General features: G+C 52.3%; 1 protein-coding gene across 1 annotated transcript in view; it reads left to right on the top strand.

Moving 5' to 3' along the window:
- Nucleotides 1–16,309, top strand: part of SKAP1 (src kinase associated phosphoprotein 1) — a 56,427-nt gene that overhangs the window by 29,555 nt on the left and 10,563 nt on the right. The window contains exons 5-8 of the mRNA XM_041473876.1: nucleotides 14,360–14,437; nucleotides 15,074–15,157; nucleotides 15,505–15,629; nucleotides 16,064–16,127. Coding sequence (XP_041329810.1) covers nucleotides 14,360–14,437; nucleotides 15,074–15,157; nucleotides 15,505–15,629; nucleotides 16,064–16,127 — 351 coding nt within the window. The remainder of the gene's footprint in view (nucleotides 1–14,359; nucleotides 14,438–15,073; nucleotides 15,158–15,504; nucleotides 15,630–16,063; nucleotides 16,128–16,309) is intronic.

The raw sequence follows: 16,309 nt of genomic DNA, 5'->3' as shown, positions 1-16,309 counted from the left end.
AAAATGGGAATGCTGTAAAAAAGGACGGATGGTGCCGGTGTCCGTCGGGCGAGGTCATCCCGCGGTCAAATCCAGGCCATTCCCGCCTGGAGTTCACGGCCTCGGCTTTTATTGGGAATTCTAGGAAGGATTGGGAACGCCGCAGGTTTTTCCTTGGCAACTGCACGGGGCTGGAGCTCCCAGCGCGGGTTTGGGGGAATTTGGGAAGGTTGGGAAGGGTTTTAAGGGAAAATCCGTCAAATCCATGGAATTCTGGTGGGAAATGGGAAGGAAAAAACAAAAAGGGTTCGATTTGGGGCAGGGAGAGGGATTTTTCCAGCCCTGATCCCACAGGATTTTCCAGCCTTGATCCCACAGGAATGATTAATTCCCGTTAAAAATTATCAAGGAATAAATCCAGGAAAAAATTGGGAAAATCCAGCTTTTCCTCTCCTTTTCCAGAGGAAGTTTGAAGGGAAAGGGTTTTTGTGGGAAAGGTGAACGCACAGAGAAATCCCATCCCGGATTTGGGAAAGGAGGTGGATTTGGGGTAGGAAAAATCCTGGATTTTGTTTACTGGGAAGGGCTGGAGTGGGGTTTTCCTGGAATTCTTTTATCTTCAGGATTTGGGATTCTAAAGGTGCCAGGGTCCTTGGGAATTCTTGAACCTTTGGGATTCTGAAGTTCCCAAAATCCTCAGGAATTCCCGAACCTTCAGGATCTGGGATTTTCAAGGTCCCAAGATTGTTGGGAATTCTTGAACCCTCAGGATTTGGGATTCTCTCCCTAAAAATTCCATGTATTTGTTACATTCCTGCTTCAGGATCCGGGATTCCCTGCTCATTTTCCCTCTTTCCAATCCCCCATCCCTCGATCCTGGTGCTATCCCTGCTTTTCCCAGGTCTATCCCAGCAGGTTTGATGCTGCTGATCCCACTCGGGAGTTTTCCCAGAATTCCCGAGCTCGGGATTCTCCTCCTGACTCATCTCATGGATCAGGATTGGGAATAACCAATCCTTGGTCTGTGCTTGCATTTATGTCAGGGAAACGTGGAAAATGTTTCTTTTTCCGTGGAAAAAAGCGGGGATGTTGGGATGCTGAGCTTTAATCCCATTCCAGAGGCAGGGAAAAGCCGGGAAAAGCCATTCCCAAGGATTCAGACCGAGGATTGGTTATTCCCAATCCTAATCCAAAGGGATGAGCATCGGGACCGAGGGATGTGGGGACTGGGAAGAGGGAAAATGAGCAGGGAACTCCAGATCCTGAAGCAGGGATGTAACAAATCCATGGAATTTTTAGGGAGAGAACCCCAAATCCTGAGGATCCAAGCTCAGCAGGACCAGAAGAGATGTGGGGACGAATTCCCAGTTTTCCAGGGGAGAGAAGGGTCAGGGAATTCTCCTCATGGAACGGAGCTGGGAATTCCAGGCTGGGATCCGGCACCGGGAACACCAGGAAAAGCACCGGGAGAGGGGGAGGAGGCAGCGCAGATCCCAAAAGCACGGAGGGAGCAGGGAATGCCGTCCCTGGGAATTCCAGCTCCTGGGAATGAGGGTCCGAGGAGGGATCACAGAGTTATTCCAAAGGATGTTCATTTCCTTGGAATATCGGAGTGGGAACGACTTTCCCAGCAGGATTTCCCTCTGTGCATCCTTGGATTTGTGGGGTTTTCCAATGGGGCCTTTGGAAAAACAGGAATTCTTGGAATGGGAAGGAATTGGAGGCTCCCCTTGGAATTTTCGAGGTGCAATCCCTGATCCATCATTTTCTGGGAACAGGATGAAACCCTGGCACCTCCAATTCCCATTCCCAGATTTTTTCAGGGCTTGGCTCCATCCCTGCCCTGCTGAGGGAATTTTTGGGGTCGGTGAATCCGTGGGGGGGCAGAATTCCCAGTGGTTTTTGGGGGGGTTCATTCCCGGCCCTTCTCCTCTTCCCGCTTTGGAGATTTCCAGCTGGGAATGTTCTCCGGGAAATGGCGCCACTGCCCCCTGCCTGCAGAGCCGGGAGGGACTGGGATACGGGATTTGGGATACGGGATTTGGGATACGGGACTGGGATACGGGATTTGGGATACGGGATTGGGATACGGGATTTGGGATACGGGATTTGGGATACGGGACTGGGATACGGGACTGGGATACGGGATTTGGGATGTGGGATTTGTGATACGGGATTTGGGATACGGGATTTGGGATACGGGATGTGGAATTTGAGATCTGGGATTTTTGACACATCCAGATGGGCTGGGAAGGGAATAAGGAAGTGCTCGAATTCCAAGCGTGGAATGAGCCGGGAATATTTCAGCACCTGGAATTTCTTGGATCATCAAGGCTTTAAAAGAAAAAGGAATTTCTGGGTTAAAGTTTTGCTTCCCTGCTCCAAACGCTCTGGAAAAGGTGGATTTGGGATAATCCCAGGGATCAGCAGGTTATTGGGAATTCAGGGAGCTTGGAATACGATCCCAATAATCCCAAGGAACATTTGGAGTGGGATCTGATCCTATGGAAAATCCAGGATGGATGGGACGTGGGAAAAAAAGTGGGAAAAAGGGATTTAACATCCAGAAAAATTCCAGGTTTCAGTATTTTAATTTTGGAATATTTGGGATGAGGCTGCAATCCCCGGAGTGCCGGATCCTCGGAATTTGGGGGCTGAGGATGGGCTGGAGATGGAGATCCCGTTTGTCCTTGGAATAAATCAGGATACGCCGGAGAACAGCAGCTCCTGTTGCAATCCCAAGGCTGGAAAATAATTATGGAATAACGCAAAAACCCAGGATTTTAAGTGGGAAAACCGTCCTGGAACGCTGATTGATTGATTAATTAATTAATTAATTATGAGCTCTGCTCCCATTTAACACCTCCAGAATTAATGGAGTTGCACGGGAGCGGGAATCACCGGGATAATTTTATTAGGAATAACTGGCAATCCATAACATTTTCAATTCCCTGTTCACATTCCCGATTTTTCCACCAACACCTCCCGTTCTAAACCCAAACATGGGAACAACTCCTGGATTTTCCCGCCGTGTTCCCACCATTTTTCCAGGTGGAAAAAGCCACCATTCCTGAAAACCCGCTGTTGGTTTTCTGGGCAGGGAAGGATTTTCATGGAGTGGGAATCAGAAATCCATAACATTTTCAATTCCCTATCAACATTCCCAATTTTTCCACCAGCACCTCTCATTCCACACCCAAACACGGGAACAACTCCTGGATTTTCCAACCATTTTCCCCCCATTTTCCCACCATTTTTCCAGGTGGAAAAAGCCGCCATTCCCGAAAACCCGGCGTTGTTTTTCCGGGCGGGGGAGGATTTCCACGGAGCCGGGATCGTCGGAGCTAATTAGTGGAATGGCCCCATTATTTATCCAGGGACACGGAGTCCAATAATTGCTATTGCAGCTCGGAAGCGGCTCCGGGATATTAATTCCCGATTTTTCCTGTCAGCTCCGTACAGTAAAACTTCCAAATGGGCCCCCGAAGGTGCAGAAGCTCATTTTAATCCTCCTTTTTCTTTGGAATTGGCAGAATCTCCTTCCATAAAAGCCGGAAAAAAAGCGGGAGAACGGATAATATTTTGCTCCGAAGGAAGCCGTTAGAAAATCTTATTATTTTTCCCGCTCCCTGACCTTTTCCTGGCTTTCCGCTGGAGGAAAAGTTGCCTTGGATTTGGGGGTTGTGCTGTGGTGAGGATTTTTTTTGGAGAATCCAGGGAATGGGGTGGGTCAATCCCTCTGGAAGCAGAGAAAGGATGGATTGGTGTCCCCATGGAAAAGACTTTGGGTGCTTCCCATGGCATGGAAGATTTTGGGATTTGCTTTGCTCAGGATTTCTCGAGGTTTGTCCCATTTAATTTCCCATCCCTGAATCCTGGCATTCCAAGAAGATTCCCAAGGAATTTTCTGCTCTTTAGGGCTGGATTTTGGGTGGGAATGAGGGGCTTTTCCGAGGGAAATTCCTGAGGGACTCTCTGCTTGCTGTGACAGGAATTTGCATGGGAATTCGGGGTTTTCCCCAGCCAGATTCCTGAGGGATTCTCCGCTGGCTGAGGCCGGATTTTGGGTGGGAATGAGGGTGGGAATGAGCAGCTTTTCCCACCCACATTCCCAAGGAATTTTCCCTTTGCTGTGCCCAAGCTTTGCATGGGAATAAACATTTTTCCCAACCAGAACTTTCCAGAGAATCCTGGAGGATCCTTGAATGAAAACCCCGGGAACAGCAGCAGGAATTCCCTTAAAATTCTCCTGATTTAAACCGATCCCAAATCCCAGAACTCCCACAATTCCCCCCGGGAAAGAAAGTGGGAAAAAGGTGATTCCTGGCCAAGCCCCTAATCCCCAGAATTTCTCCGTGGGCAGGGGAGGCTCCGACGGAAGAAATAAAGGCGGGAAGATCCTGTTTTCTCGGGGAAACTCGTAAAGCCGGTCGGAATCCGACATAAACAACAATTTACACCCGGCATTTATCCTGGAAATTGCGGTTCCGTGCGGCTCACGCAGGCGGATAAATCAAATTTTATGGGATTCTGCGGAGTTCTTCCAGGGAAACAGAAATTTAGTGGGATTTGAAGGCTCGGGAAAACAGGGGCCGTTCATCCTGGAAAACATCGGCTCCCACATGGAAAAGGATAAAAATCCATCCCTCGGGATTGGAGCTTTTCCTTAAAAAATGGCTTGGTTAAATATTCAAGCGATGAGCCTGGAAGAATTCCCGGGTTTTTTTGGCGTGTTCCTGGTTTGGAGTGGGAAAACTGGGCCTCAGTCCTCTTAAAAAGAAAAGGGCTTTAGGGATAATTCCCAGGCTCCCGTGTTCCTGCAGTCTGGGAAGGAGCTGGAGCATCCCAAATCCTGGATTTCAGCTCAATTCCTCCTCCAAATTCCCCGTTTTTATCCCGGATCCCTCTAAATCCCAGCTAAAACCATTCCAGGACATCCATTCCTTAGGTAGGATGGGAAAAACCTTTGGAAGACTCTTACACTTGTCCTAATTAATGCCAGCCTGCCATTAATTAATTGTTATTAATTAGTGGCCTTAATTAATCCCAGGATTTTGGGATCCCTGCTACAAATATTCCAGAGGTTTTTGCAGGCTGGGATCCAGGGGCTGCTCCAGCTTTTCCTCGCTTTTTTGGGGCGGGAATGGGGTTTTTAGGGAAGGGGCTGCTCCCATTCCTAATAAAAACAAGGATGGAGCCAAAGGCTCGGAATTTGCTCAGGGAAGGAGGAAACGTTCCCGGCTCTGGAATTTCCATGGGATGGGCCCGGATTTAGGGCTGGAGGCTCCGGTGGAGCTTCCTTCCCTTCGGGATGGGATTCCAGGCTGCTCCCAGGGTAGGAAGGAAGGAAGGAAGGGAGGAGATCCCGGTGGGATCCGTGAGCACCGGGAACGCCCCCGGATCTGGGATAGCTGGCTCTGGAAAAGTCGGCTCCTGGATATTTTTGTGAGAATTTTTTCCCCTCTCTTTTTCCCGGTTTTCCATGGTTTTATCCATGGATCAATGGTCTGAGCCTGGTCTGGTGGGAGGGAGTTGGAAGGAGATCCCTGAGGATTTGCAGTTCCAGGAATTCTGGAATTCTGGGCTTGGGGGTTGCTCCTATCCCGATCCCATTCCATGATTCTCTGGATCCTCAGGGATCACGGATCTCTCCAAAGGAATCCTCCCATGGAGCCAAAGATATTCCCATTCCCTTTTCCCAAGGAAAAAAGTTGGATCCGGCTGATTGAGGATCATTCCCATCCTAATTCCTGAAATAACAGGGAAAAATTCCGGCCGTTTTCCTGCTGCACTGAGGATCATCAGGCCCTTCCCAGGAGAAGCTCTCTGTTGTTATCCCGGTTTTCCAGAAGGAGAAAATCCATCATTGGAGAGGGAAAATTGGATTTTCCGGCTTTTCCTGGGATCCAGCACCAGGCAGGGACATTGCCCATCCTTTGGGGTGATATCCTGGATATTTTCATCAGGAATTGGGATGACAGGAGACAGGGAATGTGTTCCAAGTGCAAAAGGAGGAGTTCAGGTGGGATTTTGGGGAGGAACTCCCAGAGAAGCTGAGAATTCCCAGATTCCCTGGAATTCTCCCAGGCCACATTGGAGCACCCTGGGATAACAGGAATTGTCCCTGCCCATGGAATGGGATGGGAACGGGATGGGAATGGGATTGCAACAGGGTGGGATTTAAGTCCCTTCCATCCCAAACCATTCCACCATTCCCTATTTGGGATTTTCCCTGCTTTTCCAGCAAAAAATCCCCAAGAAAACCACCATGAATTTCTGGGAGCAGGTGGAGCTCTCCCCCTTTCCCCCCCTCAGCTCCAGGACAATATTCCATAAATATTTGCTCCGGGAAATGAGGAGGTGCCGAAAGAGCCCCGGAGAGGCCGGAAAATCTCCGGGAGGAGCAATCCAAACACACCTGGAGCGGGGATTGATCCGCGCCCGTCGCCATGGCGATAACCGCGGCATCCTTCGGGATCGCCGGAGCCTTTCTGAAGTGGGAAAGGGATAAATCCTGCTGGATGCTGGGCAGGCCCAGGGCTGGGTTTAGGGCTGGTTTTAAGGTTTTGGACACCTTGGGCTCTCTGGGAGCTTTTCCAAAGTGGAAAAAGGGATAAATCCTGCTGGAGACTGAGATCCAAGGTGGTTTTAGGGCTGGTTTTAGGCCTGATTTTAGGGCTGGTTTTAAGGCTGCTTTTGGGGTTCATGTCACCTTGGGGTCACCAGGAGCCTTTCCCAAGGGGAGGTGGATAAATCCTGCTGGGTGCTGAGCAGGTCTAGGGTGATTTTAAGCCCAGTTTTAGGATTCCGAGCCCAGCCCTTCCCCGCGGCCGCGCTCCGCGTTCCCCGGCAGCCGCGAATCCCCGGAATAAAAAATGGGAAGCGTTTAAATGGTGAATGGGTTTCATGTTCCTGTCAGCGCCGAGGGTTTGTTCCCGTTTATAAACTCATCCGTTTGGAATGACATCGGTTTTATGGGAGCCATCAGCCCTGGGTGACGGCGTTCCCGTGTTCCACCATTACTGCCCGATTGGATTTGCAGTAAAGAACGGGAATGGGAATCGTAAATCTCCCGCCAGGAGATTTAGGGCTCCTGGAAGGGGGAATGGAGCCGTTCCCGGCACTCCTGGAAGGGGGAATGGAGCTGATCCCAGCGCTCCTGGAAGGGGGAATGGAGCCGATCCCGGTGTTCCCAAGGGATGGAGCCGTTCCCGGCGCTCCTGGAAGGGGGAAAGGAGCTGATCCCGGTGTTCCCGAGGGGTGGAGGCATGGGAAGGGGTGGGAGGACCCGCGGCCGCGCTCCGCGTTCCCCGGCAGCCGCGAATCCCCGGAATAAAAAATGGGAAGCGTTTAAATGGTGAATGGGTTTCATGTTCCTGTCAGCGCCGAGGGTTTGTTCCCGTTTATAAACTCATCCGTTTGGAATGACATCGGTTTTATGGGAGCCATCAGCCCTGGGTGACGGCGTTCCCGTGTTCCACCATTACTGCCCGATTGGATTTGCAGTAAAGAACGGGAATGGGAATCGTAAATCTCCCGCCAGGAGATTTAGGGCTCCTGGAAGGGGGAATGGAGCCGTTCCCGGCACTCCTGGAAGGGGGAATGGAGCTGATCCCAGCGCTCCTGGAAGGGGGAATGGAGCCGATCCCGGTGTTCCCAAGGGATGGAGCCGTTCCCGGCGCTCCTGGAAGGGGGAAAGGAGCTGATCCCGGTGTTCCCGAGGGGTGGAGGCATGGGAAGGGGTGGGAGGAGGGTGGAGGGCAGGGAGAGGTTTGATCCCAATCCCAGCGCTCCTGGAAGGGGGAATGGAGCCGATCCCGGTGTTCCCAAGGGATGGAGCTGATCCCGGTGTTCCCAAGGGATGGAGCCGATCCCGGTGTTCCCGAGGGGTGGAGGCATGGGAAGGGGTGGGAGGAGGGTGGAGGGCAGGGAGAGGTTTGATCCCACTCTGAGATTCCATTAAAAATGGGGGAAATGGGGAACAGAAGAACATTCCAGGAGGGAAAATCCTGCCCTGGCTCTGGTGGGGTTGGGATGTGTCAATCCCAAACTTTGGATCTGTCGGCAAAGGGATGAAGGAGTTGGAATCCTACAGGGATGGTTGTGGAATGGCCCTGGAATGACTCTGGAATATCTCTGGAATGGCCCTGGAGTGACTCCGGAATGGTCCTGGAATGGCCCATCCCAGCTTTCCCCTCTCCAGGTTTCCAAAGGAATTTTAGGAATTCTCCATGGTCAATTGGTCCTTGAGTATTCCTGGAAAACTCGGGTTGGGTCTCCAGGTGCTTCCAAGTGCTGCTCTTGGCTCTGCCCCGGCTCATTCCCAGCCAGCCACCAACCCAGGAATTCCTGCTGTGTATTCCCAGAGCTTTCCATGCCTCGGGAATGCTGTCCCAATCCCAGGAAATATCATTATCCACCCTTCCCATCCTCTCTCTCCCATCGCTTTATTTTTGCTTCTGCCCAGATTTTCTTGCATTTTCTAAGGATTTTTTGGTGATTTGGGAGCACTTGGCCGATTCCCTGCTCCTGGAGATCCCTCAATCCATGCAGGACCTTCCTGGTGTGGAATTCCAGCCCCTCTGGAGGCAAATCCAGCCTTTTTTAACCCAGGAACAGCACAAAGACTCCCCCTGCTCCGTGGATTTTTCCCTCTTTTCCTTAATTCACTGCCCGGCGAGTTCCTGATTGACTCCGGGACCAATTAAAGGAAAATTTAATGGGAGAATGGATGAACTCCCGGAGCTTTCCCGGCCATCCATCACTTTTTTATAGCAGGAGCCGGGAAGGAGCTCAGAACTTCCCGCTGGGAATGGGATAATGAGGAGGGCACGGAGAGGATTCCCGGGGATTGCCGGGATGCTGCTCCAGGCTGGGATTCGCCGCCCTGATCCCGGCGTTCCAGGTGCTGCAGGGACCCCTGGGGAGGCTGGAAAAAGTCGGGATCATGGGATGGATCCCGGAAAGCATCCCGGATCCGTCTGGTTCCGCAGCGAGGTGGAGGTGTTGGCTCCGTGTTCCCCCATTCCGTAAATCCCGGGAATCCAGGAGTGGCCGGCAGGGAGATGGGGACAGCGGCGGTGACACCACCAAGGCCCTGGCAGGACATCGGGAATTCTGTTCCTGTGGGAATCCGCTCCCAGTCTGGGACTTTGTGGGGATGAGCTTGTCTTTCCAAGGGTCGGAGGGGCATGGGGCTCCCAAAATCCCATCCCAGAGATTTGGGGCTCCCAAAATCCTATCCCAGAGATTTGGGGCTCCTAAAATCCAATCCCAGAGATTTGCAGCTCCCAAATCCCATTCCAGAGATTTGGAGCTCCCAAATCCCATCCTGGACATGTGGGGCTCCCAAAATCTCATCGTGGATCTTTGGGATTCCCAAAATCCCCATATCAGAGCCGTGGGGATCTTTGGCATTCCCAAAATCCCATACCAGAAATATATGGCTCCCAAATCCCATCCTGGAACTCTGGGGCTCCCAAAATCCCATCCTGGAGATTTGGGGCTCCCAAATCCCATCCCAGAGCAGAGTCAGGTCCTTCCCATCCCCACCCAAATCCCATTTCCCATCCTGGCAGGATTTGATCCAGAGGCAGCAGGGGAGGGAAAAACCCCAGAAAAAAAACCTGGAAAAAACCGCTGAGGAAATGGAAACCACCCCAGCTCCCATTTTTCAGCTGTAACTCCATAATAAAAATAACAGGATAATGATTTTTTTTGGTTTTCTGGGATGATATTAGAGGCTGGGATATCGATCCCACATTTCCCAGGCCTCGGATGGAGCGGCGGGTTTTGACGGAGAGAGCAATAAAATCCTCACTTTCCCAATTTCCCATAAATGTCAGCTCCGCACGCGGCGTTACAAATTCCCGGCCGTGTTCCCGTCCCTCCCTTCCCAGGGAATGGGGAAATGAGGGAACGGCCCCAGGGGGAACGTTTGGGATCAGATCCGGGCTGGGAAGGGGCTGCATTCCCATGGGATCCCGTTCCTGGGGTTCTGTTCAATCCCAAATCACTGGAATTTAGGGTAAGGGTCCAATGTCCGCCCTGGATCCTGGAGCCCTGATCCCACCTGGAATTTGGGCCCTGAGCTCTGATCCCACCTAGAATTTGGGTCCTGAGCCCTGATCCAACCGGAATTTTGGGATAGGGACTGAATGTCCCCCCTGGATCCCAAGCCCTGATCCAACTGGGATTTTGGGGTCCGGAGCTCTGATCCCACCTGGATTTTGGGGTTCTGGAGTCTGATCCAACCAGGAATTTGGGATGGGGGCTGAATGTTCCTCCTGGATCCCAAAATCCTGATCCAGCTTTGATTTTGGGGCTCCTGGAGCCCTGATCCCACCTGGAATTTGGGGTCTGGAGTTCTGATCGCACCTGGTTTTTGGGGTCTGGAGTTCTGATCGCACCTGGAATTTGGGGTCTGGAGTTCTGATCCCACCTGGATTTTGGGGTCCCGGAGCTCTGACCCCACCAGGATTCCTACCCAAAGTTCCCCAAACCCACCCCGTGTGGAGCTTTTCTCCTGATCCATCACATCCCGGATTTATGGCTTTGTGGGAATCCGAGCTGCCATAAAAAGCAGTTCCCTGTTTTTCCGGCCCCGCCATCCTTTATCCGCTGTCACTTCCCAGCGCTCCCAGAGGCGGATGCGGCCGGAGCGATCGATGTTTTGTTTTATCTCCCTTTTTTTCCCAATAATTTTTTTAATCATTTCTCCCGCGGATAAATAATTCCCGGGAAAGCCGCGCTCAGCACTTTTGGAGAGTGGGGGGAAAAGTGATGAGGTCAGGAGAGGGAAAGGGAGGGAGCGGGGCTGGAGCTTCCTGCGGAATTCCCAGCGGGAATGGGGCATGGAGCGGTCACCCCAAAAATGGGAAAAGGGGTTTGGGGGGACTGGGATGGGATGGGATGGGATGGGAAGGGATGGGATGGGAAAGGGGACAGGGATGGGGACAGGGACCTCCCAACCCCCACCTGCTTCCCTTGGAATTCCTAACTGGAATGGGGGCATGGAGCTGCCACCCTAAAATCAGGGAAAAGGGGTTTGGAGGGATTGGGATGGGGACAGGGATAGAGATGGGAAAAGGGACAGGGATGGGGACAGGGATGGGGATAGGGATAGAGATGGGAAAAGGGACAGGAATGGGGACAGGGACCTGCCAACCCCCATCTGCTTCCCTTGGAATTCCCAGTCGGAATTGGAGTCGGAGCTGCCACCCTAAAACTGGGGGAAAGGGGGGGTCTGGAGCCCCCTGGGACAGGGACAGGGGATTTTAGGGATCATCACAGCCCCTTTTTGGGATGAGAAATTTGGGAATTGGGATCCCAGCCGGCATTTCCAGCCCCCTTTTTGGGATAGGAAATCTGGGAATTGGGATCCCCAGCAGGGGTTCACAGCCCCATTTTGGGGTGGGAAATTTGGGATTTGGGATCCCAGCCCCCCGCTGCTGCTCCCGGCGGGGCCGCTCCCTCTGCCGGCTCCAATCCTGAGCTTCTGCTGCTTCCTTGTGGCAAAATCTTGGAATGACACAGCTTTTCCCTGAATTCCTGCCCCGGGACGCGACCCCAAAGCCCGGCAGAATCCCTTGGGAGCAGCTCCAGGGTTGGGATCTCCCGGCCTTGGAATCTCGGGAGGGAAATCCTTCAGCCGCGTCCATCCCTGCGCTGACCTTTGCCAGCTCCTGGAGAATTCCAAGTGGGAATTCTGCTGGCGAGCCCTTCCCAGAGGCCGTAAATATTCCCGGGAAGGTGATGGAGGTGCTTGATTTTCTTGGGATACGTTTTTAAAGAGCCAGGATGTAACCCCGGAGTCCCGGTGGGAATTCTCGGTGGGAATTTATGGCAGGAAGGTCCTTTCATTCCCTTCCTTTTATTCCCAAATTTCAGCTCGGGATTAAACCTGGAATTCCCCCTCTGTGACACCCTCAGCTCTCAAAAATTTGGGATTTTCCCTGGGATTGCTGCCCATGTTGGGAATTAGGAAAAGGGGGTGGCTGGGCGAGAGGATCCCACTGGGATTTGGGATTTGCTCCCAAGGCTCAGCATCCCAAATCCTGTTTATCCATGGCCAGGGGAGCTTCATCCCTCTGGGATTGATCCATGGGTGGCTCCTGACCCAGATGGAAAAAAGGGATGGGGTGGATGAGGGCTGGAAAAGCGGGAATGAGTGGCTCCAGTTTGATCTCCAGGTTCCCAGATCAGCTTTTCCATGGGGAGATTGGGAATAAATCCCTGCAGGAATGGGGCTCATCCCTCCCATTCCCTCTCTGCCTCCTCCACTGGCTCCTTCTGGGGCCGCGGGGTTCTTGGAGGGGCTCAGGACCCTCTGGAAAACCGGGAATGAGCGGGAAGAGCGGGACAAGTTTGATCTCCAGGTGTCCCGTATCAGCTTTTCCAAGGGGGAATTAGGGAGCAAATCCCGGCAGGAATTGAGGTCACTCCCCCCTCCCTCCTCCTTTGGGGCTGAGAGGTCCTTGGAGGGGTTTGGGACCCTCTGGAAAACCGGGAATGCCGGGGGAAAGCAGCACCGGGAGTTTGATCTCCAGCTGCCCCATATCAGCTTTTCCAAGGGGAAATTAGGGAACAAATTCCAGCGGGAATGGGGGGTGGGGCCTGCCTCCCTCCCTCCGGAGCCGCGGGGTGAAAGCTGAAAGTTGAAGAGTCCAAAGCCGTCAATCCCGACTTTCAGCCGGCGCTGGGAAAGGGAAATATTTGGATAAGGCGCGATCCGGAGCTGCCGCTGTTTACAAATCCCGATCCCACATCAAACGCGGCTCCCTTTGGGAAGCGCTTCCCGCTCTCCCGGCTCCTTTTGGGAGCTGTCACGGGAATTATTTGATGTTTCCCTCTCTCCTTTGTTTGTTTACGTTCATTAAAGTCGGGAAAATCCATCAAATCCTTGGCTCCGGTCATCCCGGAGCGCGCGCGGCCGCAGGTGCGGAGCGGCCGGGAATGATGGAGGATCCATTTATCCCGCGGGGCGTGTGGAGGGAATGACACATTCCCGATAAATCCAACCCCGTCCCCGCCCTTCTGCCTTCCCCCGGCCCTGATGGATGAGTTCCTTATCGGGAACACGGAAAAGCCGCGGTCGAGCTCCGGCCGCGCTTCCCGGCCGGATGCGGGGGCAGAGGGCCGATCCCGGCGTTCCGCGGATTCCCGGGATGAGCCGGGATTTATGGAAGCAGATCCCCAGCCCTGCTAAACGTCATCTTGGACAGAATCCCAAAAAATGCGGGGTCCCCCCTGGTTTTGCCCCGCTGCGGGGAGTTATCCCAAGTTTCTTGCCTCCGCAATTCCTGAGTTTGTTGCCTCCGGAATTCCTGAGTTTGCCGTATCTAAAATTCCCAAATTTGTTGCCTCCAGAATTCCCAAGTTTTCCCAGAATTCAAAACTTTTTCCCAAGTTTGCCGCCCGCAGAATTCCCAAGTTTGCTGCGTATGGAATGAGGCCTCCAAGGCCATTCCCGGGAAAACAAGGCTTCCGAGGCCATTCCCCGGAAAATGGGACTTCCAAGGCCTCACCATTCCCAGAAAACGAGCCCTCCAAGGCCATTCCCGGGAAAACGAGGCCTCCAAGGCCATTCCCGGGAAAATGAGGCCATCGGGCTAACGAGGAATGGTCGGAGCACACCTGAACGCTCCGGTGGAGCCGGAGCAAAAGTCGGGATTTACGGAGTCCCCGCGCGGACAGGAAAGGACGGGAAGTTTATCATGGATTAGGGAATTAATGGGGATGAATTCCCGCCCGCTGATGGATGGGGTGGACGCTCCATTAGGGAATGATTTAGGACTTTCCGGCTCATTGTGGATCAGGGAGGGCTCGGCCGGGCAGGGCCGGGGTCGGAATGTTGGGATTAGGGAAGAATTGGGGAACAGGGAAAGAATTCCAGGGATTTTCAAGTTATGGATCCATATTTTTATATTTTTATTTCCATGTTTTTCATTTTTATGTGAATTTTTTAGGTGATAATTTGGGATGGAAGGGATCCTAAAGCTCATCCAGGATCACTTCCCACTGTCCCAGGATTCCTAGGTTTTTGGGATGAGCTGGGAATGGCAGACCCCTTCCAGGCTCCGGGATGAGATTCCATAGGCAGATTCTCCATGGGAATTGGATTTCCCGTGGAAATTGGGATTTCCGTTTCCATAACCCAACCAGATTCCAGGGAAAAAGGGCAGCTCCAGCCTCACCCCGCTGAATCCCAGAATTCCAAGACCCTGTTCCCTATTCCCAATCGTGGGAATATCAGAGGGATCGGGATAAACTGGGATTTCCACCCCCAACGCTTCTTCCCCAAAGGAAGGGACTGGAAACCTTGGAATGTGGGAATGGGAATGGCAAATTCCAAGGTTTTCCTTTGCTTTGCTCCCTGCAGGCCTGGAGGAGATCCCACGGCCCATCCAGGATTCCGGGAATATTTTGAAGCAAGGATACCTGGAGAAAAGATCCCGAGGTAAAACCTGGAATTCCAGGAGAAGATCCAGGGCTTGCCACCTGAAAATGTGGCAAAATCCCAAATTTCCAGCCTAAAAAAACCAGGAAAACGCAGGAAATCCATGGATTTCCACCGGCAGGAGCTTCCAGGTTTTTCCAATGCCTTGCCCGGCTCATTCCCTCTTCCAGAGCATCCAAATTAAATCCTGGAATTAAATTAAGCCCGGCCCAGGCCTGGAGGGCAAAACTAATGAGGAGAAAAAGCCGGGAAAAGCTCCAGGGATTCGGGATCATCCCACATTTAATGCGGAGATAAGAGCCGGGCTCGGAATCAGCCCCGGCCTTATCTCTCTTTTCCCGTGAAAGCCACAAATTATTCCCTTCCCTAATGGGATTTTCTCGGGAATTATTGATGGGAAGAGGCAGAAACAGCTCCTGGCTTTTCCCTGAGCTCAGCTCAGAGTTAGGCCTGGCTTAACTCCCGCTAATCTCTGGTTCAACAACATTTCCCTGAGATTTAACCCTAAACATGTTCCCTGGCCGCATTGAATCCATGAGAAACACGTCCCAAAGGAATAAAATTGAGTCTTATTCCTGCTTTTCCTGATTTTTCCCATTTTTCCCCCAATTTTTTCTATTTTTCCTTGTTTTCCAGAGCCCAGCTTTTTCGGCTCCGAGTGGCACAAGCGCTGGTGCGTCCTCACCCAACGGAATTTCCTCTATTACGCCAACGAGAAAAGTGAGTGGGAAAAGAATTCCCAACTTTTGGGTGGAAAAGCGAGATCTGACCATGGAAAACTGCAATTCCCAGCTTCTGGAAAGGGAAATCCCAGCTGGATTTGGGGTTTTTCCATTGGAGCAAAGGGAAGTTTCTGGCCATTTCCCTTTCCCTGAATTTTGTGGCCATTTTTCCTTTCCCAGATTTTCCATCCGTTTCTTTTTCCAGAATTTTCTGGACTTTCCCCTTTCCTGGAATTTTCCAGCCGCGTGCCTCAGTTTCCCTCCATGGATAAACCCCCCTGAGCCGCATCCAGGGATGGAAAAAAGCCGGAAAATCCCAAATTTTGCCCAATTCCCTTTTCCCAGGCAAGCAGCCCAAAGGCTCCTTTCCCATCGAGCGCTACCAGGCCCACCTGGACTCCCAGCTCCGGAAAGATTCCCGGAAAAAATGCTGCTTCCAGCTGCTCTGTCCCGGAAAACGCTCCTACGAGGTGGGAAACGGCAGGGAAGTGGGAATTTTGGGGGGGAAATGGGAAATTTTAGGGGAAAACAAAAGGGATTGGGGGGGGAAATGGGAATTTGGGGGGTGAAACAGGAATATCGGGGGAGAAATGGGAATGGAATTCCATGGATTTCCATGGATTAGACCTGACAGATTTCCTGGGATAGCCTGGCTAGGATTTAGGGATATTTCCATGGGTTTCCATGGGTTTCCATGGAATTTCATGGAATTTCATGGATTTCCATGGATTAGGCCTGCCAGCTTTCCTGAGATATTCCGGCTGTGCTCCGCTCCCACTTGGAGCTGGGAGATAAACCTCGGGAATGGCTTTTCCCAGTGCCCCGGGGTTGGGAATGGTGGATCCCTGTCCCCTCATCCCAAATCCCAAATCCCAAATCCCGGGATAACGGATTCTCCCGGCAGTTCACAGCTCCGAGCCCGGCCGAGGCCCAGGATTGGGTGGAGCAGATCCAGTTCCTCCTGAGGGGTGAGTCTGGAGCGGCTCCCGGTTTTTGGGATCTTTGGGAAGCGTTTTCCCACCTGGATCGGGGCTTTCCATCCACCCCCACCCAGATTTGTACGGAGTTGCTCCAGCTGGACACAGAGAAAATTCCAGAAATTCTCTGGAAACCTTTGGAACTTTCCAGAACCTCTGGAATTCCCCAGCTC

The sequence above is a fragment of the Pyrgilauda ruficollis genome, unplaced genomic scaffold, assembly GCF_017590135.1.
Source record: "Pyrgilauda ruficollis isolate IOZ18807 unplaced genomic scaffold, ASM1759013v1 scaffold304, whole genome shotgun sequence".
Taxonomy (NCBI): Eukaryota; Metazoa; Chordata; class Aves; order Passeriformes; family Passeridae; genus Pyrgilauda; species Pyrgilauda ruficollis.
The sequence above is the reverse complement of the archived record's forward strand: the minus strand, read 5'-3'. Positions and strand labels throughout refer to the sequence as shown.